This window comes from Periplaneta americana, chromosome 3 (genome assembly GCF_040183065.1).
Source record: "Periplaneta americana isolate PAMFEO1 chromosome 3, P.americana_PAMFEO1_priV1, whole genome shotgun sequence".
NCBI lineage: Eukaryota > Metazoa > Arthropoda > Insecta > Blattodea > Blattidae > Periplaneta > Periplaneta americana.
The window spans coordinates 78,985,837-79,005,954 of record NC_091119.1 but is presented as its reverse complement, the minus strand read 5'-3'; the positions used below and the strand labels follow the sequence as shown (position 1 = coordinate 79,005,954).

General features: G+C 34.1%; 1 protein-coding gene across 3 annotated transcripts in view; it reads left to right on the top strand.

Moving 5' to 3' along the window:
- Positions 1-20,118, top strand: part of scf (Calumenin scf) — a 36,704-nt gene that overhangs the window by 2,616 nt on the left and 13,970 nt on the right. For all 3 annotated transcript variants that reach the window (XR_011331280.1, XM_069820831.1, XM_069820833.1), the window contains exons 3-5: positions 6,744-6,871; positions 9,890-10,083; positions 14,761-15,119. Coding sequence is in view for 2 of the 3 variants with exons in the window: in XM_069820831.1 (XP_069676932.1) it covers positions 6,744-6,871; positions 9,890-10,083; positions 14,761-15,119 (681 nt within the window). In the remaining variant the exon portion in view is untranslated. The remainder of the gene's footprint in view (positions 1-6,743; positions 6,872-9,889; positions 10,084-14,760; positions 15,120-20,118) is intronic.

The following is a 20,118-nucleotide window of genomic DNA, read 5'->3' as shown; positions in this document are numbered from 1 at the left end:
TGAAGTAACTTATTTATTCATAGATACTGTAACAACATTTGCATAAATTAATGTCTACTTTCCTGTCACTGTCCGATTCATTTTTATTGAAAATTATTTCCATTAACCAAAAAAGAATTACAATTAAAGAACAATGAAACAAATGAAACTGAAAAAAGTCTGGCAATGGAGAAGTGGTCCACTCGAGATTTGCCAAGCCACTCGTCTTGACGCGCCGTGGGAATGGTGCGTGGTCGGAATTCGACAGACCACAAGCGGCCTCGAGAGGCTCGAGGTTTGCCAAGCCACATGCCGTGACGCGCCATGGGAACAAGGCTTAACGGTTAATTAGCACGCCTGATCTGGAACGAGTGGGCCCGGGTTCAAATCTTGGTTGGGACAAGTTACCTGGTTGAGGTTTTTCTGGGATTTTCCCTGAACCTAATAAGAGCATATACTGGATAACTTTCGAGTTGAACCCTGGATTGATTTCGCTGGCATTATCACCATCTTATTCAGAAGCTAGCCTATATACCATAGCAATTGAAAAAAAAAACCATCGTAAAATAACCAATTAAAAAAAAACCTTGCAGTTGCACACAGCAGTTATTCCTTGTTACGATTAGGTCACATTGGATGTAAGATATCTCCAAGCCTGCCCTAAGTGGCCCTACGTCATAGAGAACTAATGGCAAGGTAAGGACATACGAACAAGTGGTGACATAGCGCTTATGGTTATGCGTGTATGTTAAACCTGAAAACACTCACCACTCACCGTTCTCTATGTTGCTCTTCTATTTATTTTTTTATTTTATTGGGTTATTTTACGACGCTTTATCAACATCTAGGTTATTTAGCGTCTGAATGAAATGAAGGTGATAATGCCAGTGAAATGAGTCCGGGGTCCAGCACCGAAAGTTGCCCAGCATTTGCTCGTATTGGGTTCAGGGAAAACCCCGGAAAAAACCTCAACCAGGTAACTTGCCCCGACCGGGATTCGAACCCGGACCACCTGGTTTCACGGCCAGACGCGCTGACCGTTACTCCACAAGTGTGGACTGCTCTTCTATTCTAGTGAGATACACTAAATGGCAAATCTGTACTCCGTCATGATGGCTTTTTTTTCCTCCAAAAAAAAAAAGACATATTTCATGGTTTTTCAGTTTTTAACGGAATTACTGAAATATGACGGAAAACACGTAGTTTAAATTTCTAAAACCTAATGAAATATTACAAACTACAAATTAAAAAAAAACTGACAATTTCTACGAAAAAAAAGGTAATGGTAACAAATACCTTACTATAATAATACCAGACAGCTAGCAATTCTGCGCGCGAACGGTGCAGGTGCTGCTACCCAGGCGACAGGGTGTGCTGAAACCCACGAAGCAAGCTGTAATTTACTATAATGTAGATTGCTGTTGGGCTTGTAAATAGTTTTATTAATTAGTGCTGTGTTAAAATGTCAGGGTGTATATGTTCTGTTTATAACTGCTACAATTACAGCATTACAAATTTCTCCAAATCGTATTTTCGATTTCTGAGGGATCATAAAACGTGAATCAACAACCTTCTTGGTAATTTCCTAGAAGACAGGAAAAGTCCAACTTCCAATAGCTTTAGCCATCAAAACAGTATTAACACCACTCTCATCAAACAACTACGAACAACTGACAACGTCATTACCCATTCAAAATTAGCGAAAATTCTAGAATAAATGACAACTATAACCAATCAAATTGAAAGAACATCACGGCGACACCTAGTATAAAAACATAGAACTAATATATAAAAATCACTAACATTTAACTCTAAATTTAAAAAGTTGGTAATACTACATCCAACCAGGTCAAGTGCCGTCTTCTATGAAATTCTTTAGTAGACCTAATGCCTTCGTCTCTGTGATGATAGAACAATAAAAGTTAGCTTTTATTATTTAGGCCTAATAAATGAATAGAAGTTAAAATGTATTGGGAATTTTAAGGTTTATAAAATTAAGTTTTATTGTTGTCCACTTGCCTTTACTAATTATTACAAGCACCAGATTACTACGAATTTTATATTTGCAGTTGTCAGCAATGCGTATATAAAGCGTTATTGTAAATTCACTCTTAATGTCAGAATTAATTTTGTCTCACTAAAGCAAAGAAAAAATATGTACCCTAACAATTAATTACGGAAAGTAATACAAAGTATGCAATATTTCTCACAATATGCAGCTTTGATATAAAATAATAATGTCACATTAAATACCATTCACCATTTCTTAAATGTCTCATATATTATCCACATTAGTACCTCACGTTTTAAACAATAGTCCGATTCCCACTGTGTTAATATCTGTATTTATGGTCGTAATACCACACCCCTCCACTAGATGTCAGCTCCACGACATTTTGCACTTACGCTAATGCTGCTACTGTATAGCTGTCCGATATTATTATAGAAAGGTATTTGATGGTAATTCTACAGAAGAACTAGACCAAAGAAGGTAGGCTACCATCAAATACCTTACTATAATAATACTGGACAGCTGTATACTAGCAGCATTGACATGAGTGTGAAATATCGCGGACCTGACATCTAGAGGAGTGGTGTGGAATTACGTCCACAAATACAAATACGAGGGCAATCCAGGAAGTAACGACCGTTTAGCTTTGATAAAAAAAAAACAATATTTTATTAACCAAAAACATGTCACTTACAAATTTGAAGCTTACTTTATTTCTCCACATAATCACCTCCGTTATTGAAGCATTTGTCACATCTGTCCACGAGCTTTAAAATTCCCGTGTTATAGTCATCTGCCGCTGGTCCTTTAAGCCAGTTGTTCACTGCATTCTTCAACTCGTCATCACTTCCAGAACGTTTCCAGCCCAGGAACTCTATAAGCTTCGTGAAAAGGTGAAAATCACTAGGAGCAAGGTCCGAACTATAGGGTGGGTGATCAAAAAGTTCCCATCGAAATTGTTCCAGCAAATCTTTGGTTGCAGCAGCAGTGTAAGGGCGGGCATTGTCGTGAAGAAGCACAATACCGCAGGAAAGCATGTTATCAGAAATTAGACACAAGCATTTCGAATAAAGTCTTTCATCTTTCTTGTAATATACCACTGCAGCATGAAATGTACAGCTACCTGTGTTTTGAGTCTTGTCTTGAATTACAAAACTGTAGTTTTCATTGAAATCCAATAAAATGGTAGCTGATTCATTATCCAGGTTCTCTTTTAACATTTTCAAGTAAGAAGACTGTGTTTTTGCTATAAATGAATGTGAAACGAGTTTCTCAATTTCCTGTATTAGTAAGTCACAAAATTCAGAGAAAGTGCTTATTTACTCTATCTGTTGCTACCCATTGTCTATACTGGATTGGTTCATCAGGCTCAAAGTCATCTGAGAATTGTTGTTCGATATGTTTTTTTTTAGGTTAAGATTGCTAGGGCACTTTTCAAAAAGACGTAGCATGCAAATTCTGTTAAGTATGTCACAAGTTATTAGTTTAATCACATCGTGGTAAGTTCCTTTCATATGAATATTTTCCAGAAGCAACTGAACATTATGGTGTATTGTACACAGACAGCATGTGCACCTGAGGATCCTGCAAGTACACACCCTTTAGATCCGAGGATTACAAATTTAGATAAATCTATCTTGTTGTGAGGGAATGTTGTCTTGAACAAAGAATGTAGCTCTGACAGATTACTTAAAACAAGCGGTTTTTGTTTATAAACATTTTTACTTCTGCTTACCTTGTTTTTCGTTCCAGGGATTATGCATGAATAGTCATCATCCAAGTAAAAATCAATCACTTTCTTGGTTGTCTCTTCTGATACCTTCTTCCCTTTCCATGGTTCGTACAATGCTAGAATACCTTTCTCACTCACAAGTGCACATGCCTGGTGTATTATCATATACTTAGAAATGTCAAACTTTCACTAATAGGCCACGACAGTGGTACCAGTGTAAGTAGTTGGATTCCTTCACGGATGTTGACATGTTTAATTTTATCTTTACTGTGCCCCATTAATTCATCAAAATTATGTGCTCTCTCTTGCACGTTCTTGCTTTCTCTCCCAGATAGAAGACACTGCTCATGATCAGAGACTCGGAGCACAGATACACAAGATAATGCATAATTGAATTATTTAAATTCACTCTATTTGGTTTATTGTTGGAACTAGTTCCGAAACTCATTTGAAAACTGCAAAAAAAAAAGTAAATATATATATATATATATATATATATATATATATATATATAAATCGTGCAGTAACATCGAAATTTGGGCCTTCATGACGAGATCGACATACTTCAGAGAAGACGAACTTTTCGGCTCATCTCATGTCATGTGTAAGGGTACAGGAGCTCTTTACTCGCGAATTTTTTTATTATTTTTATATTTATTTCCTTAATAACATTAAAACGAAGTTTTACAGAGTGCTGGGATTAAGCGGCCAAGCACAAGTACAATGAGATTGGTTTTCGATAAGTGTTAATCGTCACAAACAGTACAAAATTAAAAATTGTAATATTATAAGAAATATAATGAATACCGGTACATTAATTATGAAAAAATAGAAGGTCAATTTTTATCATCTTATAAAGAACTTCAAATGTATATTTAAGGCAAAAAATTGAAAAAGTATTATTATACAAAAATACAAAATTACGTGAATAGCATATTTAATTCTTCAAATTTCATTAATCCTATAAAAAACAAAGAAAAGCTAATTGATTTTTTATTAGGATTTTCTAGAATTCTGTAGCTTTTCTCAACCGAACAAACTCGTAAACCATGAAGTATTGTTCATTTAATTTTAGTTTCTAAAAAATTTCATATGCCCTGGATTTGTGGTGTTCTTGCAATTTTTGCAATTCACTGTAACTTCTTGATGCTGTGAAATGTACACTGAGTACTGGATGTGTGGAATTTCTGCACCACTCGAAAGACCTATGTATGCATATTGTGACAATTAAAACTGAATTTGAGAAAAAATGTGACCTATGGGATTTCTGCAATTTACAATTCATTTTGGATACCTCCTTGTACCATTCATTATAAATTATAAATACGCAGAGATAAAAGAAAGAAAATGCCATCTCTGTCGTGGAACAAAGTTGTACGTCAACTGCCTACTCAAGGGCAGGGCTATTCAGTTTTTTATAAACTTATATTCAGGCTTTAATTTCCCAATTGTGCAGTTAGTATGGGGTGCTAATTTTTTTATATTTGCCTATCTACTGTGGATATCTAACTACATACCTATATATGTGTAGTTTGTGGGGAGCTTTCGATATGAGTTCATTAACAGTTCCTTTATTAGGTACCAAATTTCGAGAATGATGATGTTGGTCCAGTGCCTAGGCACTTGACAACGAAGTCATTCTCCATCTTGCAATCCAGTATTTTTGTACGATGTCATCTTCTTTTAGAAGCCCAAAAATAAATTAATCTTTACGTAGATTCTTGTAGAATGCTGTGTATCTTTTGATGTGTTCTATGTTCATTTCTTCATTTGTATCACACAGTACACATGTGAATGTATGGGAAATTCTCATCTTACACAAGTGACACTTCCCAAACAATTGCGAATGTCACAACAGCAGATTTATATGGGCCTTTGGGTCTATAAAATTTACAAGGTTTTATCTTTTTTCCATCTGAACTTTGTTGTTTTTGGGGAGATCTGAATTTAATTTTGATTAGTTGTTTACAGAATTTTCTACACACAAAGTTTTTAGTTGTGTTAGTGAATTTTCTTAGTTTAGAGGTCTGTATGGCTAAATAATCAGCAAACAGTACAGTTTTCATTCCAGAATTTGTGGAGGTCACTGATGTACAGTAGTGGCAAAAAAACCAGACCAAAGGAATAATCAAAGTCCCCGAAATGAGCCACTGCACATGCCATGCCCGCATTCACAGGATAGCGAGTAATCTATTGAAATTGTTGTAGTTTCAACTGCTGACGTAGCCCATTTTGAAAGCCATTAGAAAATAAGCTGGTAAAATTCATGTTCTAGGAATAATAAGTTAATTAAGTAGTAAAATATTGCTGCAGTCAAAAAGTATTGGGAACGAATTTGAATAAGGAACAAAAAAAGTTTCCTTCCCAGGTAGGATTCAACCACAAAAGTTTTAGTTACCAATCTATCGTGCTGTCACTGTGAACAAGGCTCTGAAATCTGCTACAATGGTCAGTCCGGTTTTTTTTTTTTTTGCCACTACTGTACACATTGAATAACGTTGTGCTAAGGTCTGATCCCTGTGGAAAACCTCTGTGTAACTGTCTGTATTGATAAATAACATTATTATGTTTTCTGATACAAAATCTGAAACCCAACGAAACATTATCCTTTATGCTTATTTTGTGCAATTTATGTAACAAATTACATCTTCAAATGGAAAGTCCTTGAAAGTCAAAACATCTTCTCTTTTGTTGAAAAAAATATTTATTTCTTAACAGACATGACATAAGATTTTGGGATTCCATGTACGAGTTAAATTGGTTTGAAATCATTATTGTCATTATATTTGTTACTATACTAATAGTGATATTCGTCTATAATTGGGAATATCTTGAGATGGTCTGTCCTTTTTCAGAAAAAGAAAAACAGCTTTTTCTAATCAACTGGAAAGCTGCTATGTCGAGCATACTTAACAAGCGATTTTCATGTCGAACTATTTTCAGGAGTGACAGTTGTCTCTTTGTTACGATAGATACCAAAATGGTAATGTAATAATATATTGATATATTATTGTGTTTCAGGAATTAAGTGACCAGGAACATTATCAGAATGCTCAGCATAACACACAATACGATCATGAGGCATTTTTAGGAGAAGAAGCCAAAACGTTTGATCAGCTACCACCAGAAGAGAGCAGAAGAAGACTGGGGTATGTTTAATTTATATTAAAATTACATTAAATGTTAGGAAATTGGTGTCACAGAAGAACTTGTTTAAGAATCTTAATATCTGTTACTATAATATTATTGTTACATTATTGTAACATTATAAGTCTCGAAAGAAGCCTAACAGTATGATTCGCGTATGGAACTATTTACCAATATTATTATTATTATTCTCAAGGCACTACAATTTCAAAATTGAATGTCTTGGCCTTCTCAACAATTTTTTTCCAGGAACTTCTATTCTGTACGACCATCATCCAATCCGTGATTCTTAGCTTCCTCAAATCATTCACAATATCATCTTCCCAGCGCTTTTCGGTATATTCACTGCTCTAGTTCCCAGGGGTTTCCATTTATATGTAACTTTCACTAGCCTCTGGTCTTCCATTCTTTTAACATGGCCAAACCAACTTAACCTCATAGCCCTGATGAAATTTATTATATTTTGGTCGTGTATTAAATCATTTAGTTCTTTGTTAGTTTTTATTCTCCAGTTGCCATCTCTATCCTTGGAGGGTCCAAAAATTCTTCTTAAAATCATCCTTTCAAAAATTAACATTTTTGTATGATTGATTCTTTCAATACCCAAGTTTCCCACGCGTAGGTGACAACTGGTCTTATTATGGTCCAATATAATCTTAATTTAGCTTCTTTTGTTATTAGTTTGCTTTTAAATAAGCTTTGGTTGGTGAAATAGGCTCTGTTACCATTGGTAATTCGTTTTTTAATTTCATCTTCTATCGAGTTATTGCCATTTAATATTGTTCGCAGATATTTAAATTTATTGACATGAGCAATCTGCATATCATTGATTTTCAGGTTATTTGTAATAGAATTTTGGTTACCACATTTCAAATACCTACTTAGTTTTATTTTCATTTATTACGAGACCTAATGCTTCAGATTGTTTTTTCAGTTTTGTGAATGTTTCTACTAAGGCTTGCTTCGTTCTTGCAATAATCATTACATCGTCTGCATATCCAATGCACTGCTTCAGCCTAGTAGATATATTTCCCCTCATATCCATTTTTTTTTAAATAAAATCTATGACTAAGCTAAAAAGCATAGCCGATAAGAGGGTCTCCTTGCTACCAATATTATTACATATTATAATTATTACACCTGCAAACCACTCATTTAATTAGTGCTCCCTACATGACACTAAACAATGAAATATTTTGACAGATTATTGGGAGTAAAATCTCCTCAAATAAATCCTCTAGAATTGGTCTACTGCGAGAGTGGATTGCTATTTGCATAATATAATTCAGTTTACTCAATTAAAGGGATCATGCCTGATAAAAATTCCCATTAATTGAGCAAACTGAATTATATTGTACGAATAACACGATTGAATTCATTATTAGTAGTTCATTACTGAACAAGAACGATCAACATTTCTCATGCCCTAAAGGTGGCGAGAACAATGGCTACTCTTTGCCCATGTTATGATCACGTGATTGTGTCATGTCTGATTGACATATGCCTTTTCTTTTAAAATTTGTAGCAGTATTGTGGAGTTTTTCTTTCATAGAACTTCACCTACAATAAGATATTTATGGTGTAATGAACAACAATACCATTTCAGTGAGCTCCACAGTTACTTCAAGGTAAATAAAATACAAGCGTATAGCTTGGATACAACGAATTGAGTCTTTTTAGGTTCTGACAAGCAAACAAGTAACTTCAGGTCCTAACTAAGTATTAGGTTTTTTTTAGATCATATAAAATTTAAGTATGTTATTTGTCCATATATCGAAAAAGAAAAGTGATATTTCGAGAGTAATAAGATAGCAACAAAATAGGTTCGAACCTAAAGATCCAGGGCTGGCTTATTGTTATCAGGCTACTTGTCTGAGGATGAGACCTGACTCTATCAGAAACTGCGGTGGGATTGTCCACCTGTCAGTGTCATTTGATCAAGGAAGGGCTTGGGGCTCTGGGCCCTTGGGGTTTATCAGACTACTCGTCTTCAAAATGGGACCTGGCTCTATTGGGGGCTGAAGTAGGATTGTACATCTGTCAGCATCGGATTCACGAATGCCATCCAGGCCACCTGACGGACTTGGACAGTCATCACATATTATAGGGTGTACAAGTCAAAACTTATGAAAGAGTATGCAACCATCCCTGGTCTAGTCCTCATAAAGCTAAGCCAAGTATAATCACTATTTCTATGGTTTTATTCTGTATGTAGTAGGCAGTTTATTTTAGTCTGTTTTGTTTTTATTTCTAATAAAACAATGCAAGATCAGTAAAATAAGGACTGAAAATATTTTATTTATACAACAGTTCTTTTTATTATTAAATAAAACATATACAATAGGTGACTTATATTTATACTCAGAACAGTAAAATAAGTTACGGAAAAATATTTTGAATTTTGAAATTATTATTTCTTTCAGGAAAAAATGTTCTTACAAGAATATTTCAAGCATAGATTTCAGTTTTGTGCATTTTGTTTGTAAAACAGTTCTGATGATAAAATTATTAAAAGTGTATTTATTGCATGTACATCATTAAAAACATACATTCAATAATGTAAAAGCTTTTGTATGTAATATATCTGTTACTGCAGATATAAACTAAGAAACAGAAGCAAGTTTGATAGGTAGAGTATAACGTTGGAGTTGTCGAGTGACAACAGTAGGCACGAGTGATCCTGGGTTAAAATTATGAATGTTTTAATTAGTACTAAATGTAACTTGTTTTTCTTATGTGAAACACAGTCAAGAAAAGAAGGTACTCAGAAGATAAAATCATTATTTCTGAATTTTGGAAAGTCGTTCTTTTATGCACACCTGCCATTCTTATAGTTTTCTATTAAAAACAAAAATATGTTTTAGTTTCAGATGATTTCAATTTCATTATTAAGATTGAATGATGGGGTTGATTTCAAATAAAATTCCCAACAGGAACAAGTTTTTAAAATGTAACTGCTTTCTATTGGCAATCAATCTGCTTTTCTCTTGAGAACTCATGTTGTTTTTGTACTCTTGCAGGTTGATAGTTGATAAGATTGATAAAGATTCTGATGCATTTGTGTCCCAAGAGGAATTGAAAGACTGGATTCAGTATACTCAAAAGCGATACATAATAGATGATGTTGAGAGGCAATGGAAGGCACACAATCCAGAAAACAAAGACAAGATTATGTGGGAAGAATATAAAAAGATGGTGTATGGATTTATGGATGGTAAGATAAATATGTTCTTTACTTACGTTTGTAATGTGATTAGCTGTAACTGGCAAGCAGTGTTGTCAACTCTGTTCTTGAAAACTCGCTATAAAACAGTGTAGAAGGCGCAAATTGATGTATGCTCAATGAAAACATAGTATTTTGCTCTTTTGAGACTTAAGAAAAACTGCTGTATGCCTGTATTAACAATACAAATTTTGATAAATATGATCTTTCTGATATTTACACTTCGTTGTTTATCTAAGAGAGTCAATCCTGCTACTGAACGTAAAAACCTCACTTCAACTGCTTCAATTCTTCCTTTATCGGACTTTCTATTGTTCAGTTTTCACTGCATAAGTGAGCCTGGGAACGACCATCATCTTGTAGAACTTCATTTGTATGCCTTTCAGTGCATGTCGAATTTTGCCACACATTCTATTAAACTCATTAATTTAATATTAATGCCTTCATTCCTACAATATGACACATATTCTAAGTAATTAAAATTATCCACTTGTTTCTATAATCTGTCCATTTATAACAGTTTTGCATCTTAAGTGATATTTTTCCAAAAGTGCCGTAATTTTTGTTTGTGTTGTATTCATTTTCATATTATATTGGGAAATTATTTTATTTAATTGTATGTGTTTCCAATGCGTACTCGCTTCACTTGCATGATTCAGGTTCCGCATTTTGCGGATAATGTCAGGACTGTAACCCTGTTGACTAATTTGTAGTTGGTCTTCAGTCTCTCCTAACGAAGGCTGATCATCTGCAAATAGAATGGTATTTAAAATTATGTTATCTACTTTAAAAGAATTAATTAAACTATTTTGCCATTGTTGAATGGCATAGTTGATATGAATATTAAAAAGTGCAGGAGATAGGGGGCATCCTTGTTTTGGTTTGTCCTTATTGCTTTTTTACCTAATAGTCCTCCCTTGTCAGTGGTATTATTAGTCCCACAATAAAGGTTTTGAATGGCTCGTATCAAATGTTCCGGAATGCCTCTTTTTATCATAATATTCCACAACTTAGTTCATAGGACCCTATTGAAGGTCTTTTCGAAATCAATAAATAAAATACATGTAGATAAATTATATTATCATCGTTTCTGCGTTAGTTGGCTCCATTACAAAGATAACATCTCATCATGAATAACCTTTTCGAAATCCACATTGTTCTTCACTTAATAGGACTTGCTAATAGCATTTAATCTGTGTGTAATAATCTTTTAATATACTTTATATGCTGCACATAATAATGTAAAGCTATGGTTCCGCTACGACGATCATCGCCGAGCAAACAACGCCGCTCGATTAGCTCTATGTGTAAATATACGGAGCTGCTTTCTTTATGACGTTCATCACTGGCTGCAGTGATGTGCGTCAGCGTTCATCGCTCTGGATTGATTTGACTTCAAATTGAGAGCGATGATTGTCATATATTCAGAAAAAAAAAGAATGACGGTAAAGCAATATGGCTTCAAAACGTGTACAACTTCTCAACAATAAATGACGATATTTTAATTAATTTTGTTTCCAGTCATCCTGCCTGTATGATATGGGTTCGAAAGTATATAGAGATGCCCATAAAAATAAATGTTGTGGAAGGAAGTTGGTGAAATTATAGGGAAGGGTGGTAAAGTAACTTGTTTTCGAGATAGGATAATATGCGAATAGGTACATTAGAAAAACAATATTACAAATGAACTTTTTAATGACAGTGGTTATAAAAATGCCGAATTGAGTGTTTTTAAGCAGGGATGTATAAACAGGGTGTCAAGAGAATCTGTCAAGAGAATCTCTTCCATGAAATTTCAACCTTTAATAACGACGATTACAGTAATGTATGTCTAATTAATTAGCCTACTCGAGACTATTTTAAAATTCAAATGAAGTGTGTCTTATCATTAGATTTCAGTTTAATAGCTTGGCCATAGCTTGAATATTGAAACCACTACAATTTATAACGAACAATGTAATTTATTTTGTTGACATGATTTGCTCTCTCGGAAAATACAAGTATTTTTCCAGAAAAGCTAAAACAAAGAGGGCACAATATTCTTTCCCTTCACTGACTTCTGCGAGCTTTAGCTACATATTGTATATTGATAAACACAGACCTAGTATTAGTCTGCAGCCACATGTATTTTCAATATGGAATAAAAATCGTTTAATGCCTACCTATATATTCTAATGCACTGTTGTAGCCCCACTCCACTTGTTAATTTACCAACATAACATGCGAGAGATCCAGGATGAATTACTGTAGCCTACCTATGTAGCCAGTTTCCTTAGTATTGCTCCTGCACCTGTCGAGTATTATGTTTGTAACAAACAGATGGAGGAAAGCTACATATTTCTGAAAATTATAGAATTTAATAAACATGAATAATTGTTTTAACATAATTGTAATATCATTTTACGGTACCGGTAGGCCTATCTTAAAGTAATAGACAATTTCTCGCTGGATGGGTTTTCAAAAAATGAAGTAGGATTTCTCTTCACATGACTTTCAATTAAAGACAAAATAAAATTGAACTGCTCTATGGTAAGTATAAAATAGTCTTTGAATTTAATTTGATCAGTAGGTCTAAGTATATGTCTACAAATTAGCGCATTGAAACATCCTTCTGTACATCTGGTTTTAAACATATCATTGGTTTGGAGTCTTCTGTCTATTGGTGTACATTATATTTCATTAGATCAATTTCTTCTTCCCCAAGAAGTAATACAGTCATTTTTTCCCTATTTAAAGCCATTTTAACAACTTGTAAATTCTCAAGTTCATTGTTAAACAGCTGGAGACAATCTATATTAATCTGCGATGTCCCCGATCGACTGATTGTCGATTCTTAGAAATCGATTATTCTCTACAGCAAAGACGGGATGTTCGCTGCAAAAGGAAACCACATAGCCGACGTTGAGCGCTGAGTGATCATCGTCAGCGTTGTTCGCTTGTTGATGATCGCCGTAGCAGAACCATAGCTTAATGCTTCTATAATTGTTACAATCCTGTCTTTTTCATTTTTTAGAATAGAGCATAATTGCTTTCTTATATTCCTCTTGGATGATGCACTTTTTCCAACATATATTAATTAATTGCAAGTATCTTATTTTGAATTCTTCTGATGCATATTTCAAGAGCTCCACATTCACAAGATCAATTCCTGGTGCTTTTTTTTTTGTTCTTTGAGTTTTTAAGTGCACTTAGTAATTATTCAATTTTAATATTATCAATTATTGCTATTGTATTTAGAGTAGGATTAGCACCTATTTCTACTGTATTTTTCCATAGATTCTTATAATGTCTCAACCATTCCTTTTCTTATGTATTGTTAATTAAATCTGTATCTCTTTTGGACATGAATCTTATATGCTATCTCTTGCGAACCATGACAGTCAAGTTCAATATTGCTTATACAAGTATCCCAACTCTCACTTTTTAACTTCCTTATTTCTCTTTCAGCAATAGCACGTTTGTATTTAAAACCTATTTTATCAATATCTGAGTTTCACTGGAGGTATTTGAGACACGCTTGTTTCTTATTATTTATTAATTATTGAATGTCTTTGCTTCATATATACATACATACATAACACCTCAGTTTTATTTTTCTTGTTCTTGAGACTTCTGTTGCAGCTTTAATATAACTTCTTTAAGATCTTTCCATTCCTCATTTACATTAATACTTAACGTTCACTGATCTAAATATTAATTTACTCGTAATGAGTATAGCCTCCGTATATTGTCCTGTTGCAACAAATTTATTTTGAGATCTGTCTTAATTTTGCGTGTTTTTATTATCTTTTTTAATTAGTTCTTATAATTACATTTTTAATTTGTAAAATACCATGTTTTTAAGATTGATAGTAGCTACCGGCGTGGCTCAGTCGGTTAAGGCATTTGCCTGCCGGTCTGAAGTTTCGCTCGGGCGCAGATTTGATCCCCGCTTGGGCTGATTACCTGGTTGGGTTTTTTCCTAGGTTTTCCCCAATCGTAAGGTGAATGCCAGGTAATCTGTGGCGAATCCTCGACCTCATCTCGCCAAATATCATCTCGCTATCACCAATCTCACCAACCTCTAATTGATACAGCGTCGTTAAATAACCAGCTAAAAAAAAATTGATAGTAGTCTAATATTTGTTTACATTTTGACTGAACGTGAATGCCATTGCCAATGCCCTCATGCCCTATACTTACCAATACATAACAGAGTATAAGTATAAACAAACAACCGCTTGAGCATAGGTATAGGGCAAAGTAAGTAATGACTCAATTCTCATTTTCAAAAGTTACTCACAAAACACTTTTTTTTTTTTTCTGGGGAAACCTTGACAGTTACAGAAAAACATTATTTGAATCTTTTATTCAGTTATTTATGCTCTGCCACCAACATTTTTTTTTGGCATTTCATACCGTTCATGCTCTGTATACATAATAATTTCTCAATATAACACATTGCAAAAAATTTTGTGTAATGGTCCACAAGTCTCCTTAATGCTGTCTGCAGAAAAGTTTTTGGGAGTCACTAGAATAAATGACGAACATTTGCTGCACTTTAAATTGTAACATTGGAGTTTACGAAAGTTATTTTAATTTTGGTAAGAATAAAAGGTGTTCGATGAATTGTACACAAAGAATTAAGGAACAGAAATTTTAATTTCAATTTCATTTTATTTGTTTCAGATATGGATCCAAGTGAATTAGATAAAGAAGAAGAAGGGTTTTCATATCAAAATATGTTGCGTCGAGACAGGCGGCGATGGGATGTGGCAGATCAAGATGGAGATGATGCACTTACGAAAGAAGAATTTAGTGGGTTTCTTCATCCTGAGGAAACAGGCCATATGAGAGACATTGTAGTACTAGAAACCATGGAAGATATAGATAAAGATAAAGACGGGAAGATATCATTGAATGAATATATTGGAGACATGTATCGAGGGACAGCTGGAGAGCCTGAACCAGACTGGGTCAAGAATGAGAGGGAGCAGTTTTCTCAGTACAGAGATAAAGATGGAGATGGATTTATGGATAAAGATGAGGTATGCACACATACACTGGCCAGCAGAAAAAGTAAAAACCAAAAATGAGAGTAATAATAATAAGGGCAAAATAAGTGCACAGTAACATCATGGAAAGTTCGAGTGGCATAATCATGTACAGTAGAATCCCTCTTATCCGGCACCAAAGGGACCAGACTAGTTCCAGATACGAGATTTTGCTGGATAATAGAATAAATACCAGTATATACAAAAAAAAAAAAAGTTCGTATTTCTTGGTGCCAAATGTTGAGACTGCAGCCATGTGAAGTTTAATTCTCTATCACGTGCTCATAACTGAATAAACATAAAAACTGTGTGGATTTTCCTCATTAAAACACATCATACAGCACAAATAATACACTAATTTTAGGTTGAAATATTCACTGAAAAATAAAGTTCGTGCGAACTTCCTAATGTGCCAACACTGATGGCCAGAACATAACTAAATAAACATAAAAACTGTGTGGATTTTCTTTATTAAAATACATCACACAACACAAATAATACACTAATTTTAGGTTCGAATATTCACTGAAAATGAAAGTTCGTGCAAACTTCCTAATGTGGCAACACTGACAGCCTGAACATAATTAAATAACATAAAAACTGTGGATTTTCTATATTAAAACACATCACACAACTCAAATAATATACTAATTTTAGGTTCGAATATTCACTGAAAATGAAAGTTCGTGTAAACTTCCTAATGTGACAAAACTGACTGGCAATGTGGCAGATTTAAACTTTTTTTTTTGGCCTAGCCAAAAGTGCCGTTGTTTTGGTATTGCCGGTTATTTGGCTGCTGGTTACAAGGGATTTTACTGTATTAAGATCCTAATAACTTTTTCATATTTGCAGAAATTACAGAATATTATAACTTTTTAAGAAAACTGAGAACAAGGTGGACTTTGATGAATGGAATATGTGCATAGAACACAAGTTAACTTTTTTCGTAGTAAGTTACTGTCATAATCTAGAAGAAATTAGTTTGCGATAAGGAATAGATTTATAAAAAAATTAGTGATGCACTTTGTTTTCTGCTGAAGTAGCATGTATATGTCTGTTTTTGCTTTGAATTATGTATATGTTTAATGTATTTTATTGTATTTGTTTTATAGTGATGAGATCGGACACAAAATATTAGACGTTCAAAAGAGAAGTCTATATTCAGAGTTGAAGAAACATTTATAAAATATGTATAATATTGTTTTCGCCCATTCCCCTCCCCCCCAAATATAATACCCTGAATGTATATCCAAATGGACAGTGTTCACCATTACCGCCAGTACTAATAATTTAGAAAGTGAAGTGAAGTATGTTAAAATCTAATAATATCATAATATCCAGAAATGAGCGACAGTGACACTGACAGTACATTTTCCAATGAATCGGGTAGTGAAAGTGTTTCACTTAGGTCAGAAGGTTACAGTGCTAAATTTAAATGGCCATGGTCCCCTGAGCTTAGGTAGCCCACAGAAGAGTCAAAATGAGTTGTTATAATCCCGTCACTCTTATTTTCGGCAGCCAATCACGTTGCAGGTTGGCTACATTTAAACGTGTGTGTCTTGTGATTTGCTGATGATGACATTATGCATTTCCTGAGGCTCGATAAATATTTAATATAATGGCCCGCCATTTTGCTCTTTCGTTGCCATTTGCAGAAAGCACACGAGGATGTTATTTGCCACTCAATTATTTGCTCAATTACAGTGCGTTTGATTTATTATCGTAGGAGCTATGACATGATAATGTTTAACGGTGTGGCAAGTAGATTCCTCGTCTAATAGCTCTGCAACGAAAGAACAAAAATGGCGAACGATACACACTGGAAATAACAGCGTCGAGACTATAAGTATAATTTTAGAGAGAGATTCTTGCTTAAATTAGCTTTGTAATTTCAGTATATTTATTTTTCATTGTTCATTCCTATGTTAGTAACTATAGTCTAATTGAAATATCCATTATAATTAAATCAATAGAGAATTCACTGTCACAAAAGAAATATACATACTAGGTTCAAAAAGTTCCCGGAATTTTCTAGCATCATAGAAACAACGTACCTTAAACACTATTCTACAGCATTCCCTTCAAAATAGTTGCCTTCCGCAACAACACACTTTTGCCAACGCGTGTAGAGTTCCTGGAAGCAGGCCTGGAAGCCATTTTGTGAAACCCGTCTTAGTGCTCTCGTCGCGTTTGCGATAACCTCTTCAGCATTGAATCTCCGTCCTTTCAGATGACTTTTCAGATGGGGAAACAGAAAGTAATCAGGTGGTGAGAGATCAGGAGAGTATGGTGGGTGATCCAAAGCAGTTATGTTGTGCCTGGCAAGAAAATTCTTTACAATAATTGCGCGATGAGCAGGTGCATTGTCATGCATAAGGAACCAGTTGTTTTCTACCCACTTTTCTGGACGTTTCCTTCTCACTGCGTCCCAGAGGCGACGGAGGGTTTCTACGTACAATTCTTTCGTTACAGTACGACCTTCTGGAATGAACTCATGGTGCATGAGACCCTGAGAGTCGAAGAAAACTTCCAACATAACTTTGCTTTAAGTGTGCTTAAATGCGACAGGCTCATGTCAGTAGATTTACTGGCATGTGAAAGAACTCCTGCGGGACAAAATTCCGGCACATCCGGCGATGCTGATATAACCTCTGCAGTTGCGAGCGTCGTTAAATAAAACATAACATTTAAAATAACTTTGCCTTTGGAAGTGTCCCTAGGAAATTTTTGCTTCCGAGGAGATGTTTTCGATTTCCACTCAGATGACTGTCGTTTAGGGACTGGGTCGTACAAGTAGCACCAGTTTCATTTTGTTTAAGAAATCACCATCTTCATCAGCCATACTGATCATGTCCCCAGCAAAACACAGAACTTGATGTTTGTACTTTGCTCTGTGGACATAATTACAAAATGCGACGAACAAACAAAACACTATGATAAACAATTGCCTACAACTCAAAACCAATAATTGCCATTATCAGCAAACTTTAAGGAAATGACATCATGAATGTTACCAACAAAACAAATGTATAATATCCCTTGTTATATATTAATACGAAAAATGGTAGTAAAATTCCGGGAACTTTTTGAACCTAGTAGTATTAAATCACAAAATGACTAATTTTCTTCCAGTTGTTAAAACCTAAAAATACATTTTCAATATAAATGCAGAAAATTACATTAATAACAGTAAAACTCTTGTTATATTAAATATAATTATGTTGTAAGACTTCACTATCCACTTGTGAAGGAACACTGCATAAACATACCTGATTTATACGAACACCATAAAATGGTGAATAAAATACATTGAAGTTGGCGAATAAAGCTAGGGTGACCAGAAATTTTTTTTACAAAAAAGAATATACTACTGTATATGCTTCAGTAAAGAAAAAAAGTTGAGTGCGTACAGATCTTTTATTAAATCTCTGACTCTGTGCAATGTCAAAGTTTGCGGTGAGAGGGAAGAGAAGGTAGTAATACTTTTTAATACTCTTACGCCCACGACTAAGATAAGCCACATAAAATTTAATGGTCACTCACTGACAGAGATATAATACGGGCTGGTTTTGCATTTGTGACTTCTTAAAAATCAGACTACGAAACTGATGGATTGGTTATTTCATAAATGATGATAATGAACTGCTGTCATGGCCTCCGCGCTCTCCCGACTTATATCCTTCTGACATTTTGTGTGGGAATATGTGAAGGATTTGGTGTTTGTGCCACCATTAGCGGGCAATCTGTATCATTAAGACTTTTTGTGTGGGATGTGTGAGGGATTCAGTGATTATGCCACCAATACCAGCTAATCTGTCAAAATTCTGGGCTTGCATCATTAACACCTTTGCTGAAATTGACAAACATGCTAAGTCGAATGTGAGACGAACTTTATTATAGAGTTAATGTGTGTGGTACACATCGAGCACCTGTAAAAAAAAAAGCTAGTTTTTCTATGTAACTGGTACAGTTTTGTGACTATACAGTATGTTAAATAATATAGACTTACGTACAGTACAGTGATTCTTCAAAACCACTTCAATCGCTTGTAGATACCACGTATGTAAAAGTGATGCCGCCTGACCAACGAGTTAGGACCAAGTAACGTTAAAATTAACTGAATCATACCTAAGCACTTAAATAAACTTAGATTAGATAGTGATTAATTTTAACTACATTTTGTGTAACGTATTCGGAATTTAAAAATCACAAGATAGTCAGTTAGAAAATACGTGAAAAGTTATGAAAGTAAAGAAAACAGTTTAATTGAAGATATTTTTAGATAAAGTGTAGAGTACTTGGATCTCTAAAAGAGTATGTCTGGTCACCCTAATAAAATTATTGTAATTCGTGAAAACAGTTCGTTATTTAAGTATGTAAATCATGAAAAAAGTTGGTATTTAAACATGTAAATCGTGAAGAGAAAGTTAGAACGTAAACATGGAAATCATTTTTTAAAAATTGGTTACACACCAGATAAAGAAAAGTCTCATGTGAATATCAAAATACATTATTCATTAGTCTTTGTTGCTTACTCTTGCTGAAAATGTGGTAATTATCTTTTAAACATTTCTTCTTATTGTGTTAATGAGTAACAAACATAAGCATTGTGCATGTATGATACATAGATTTTTATTTTTTTTTTTACAGCTAAGCAGCCATACTTTCCACATGATAAAACATGAATGACTTTCATTTTCGTACTTATTTTGAATGTTTCATTGTCGAAAATAAAATAATGGAATTTCGATACTAATGAATATACAATTCAGTGATATTCATTTAAAAAATCGCACTTAACGCAAACCTATAAAAATTTTAATTCTCTGACTCAGCAAATTTCATTCAGAAAAAATCATTCACGAAAATCGGGTGTTCCTACTGATTTAGTATACAAATTATTGACCTCAAGTGTACATTGTTTCATTTTTTAAGAGTTCTTTGATCGATTTTGTTATGTGCCATAACTTCAAATGAACTTCGATGATTTCAT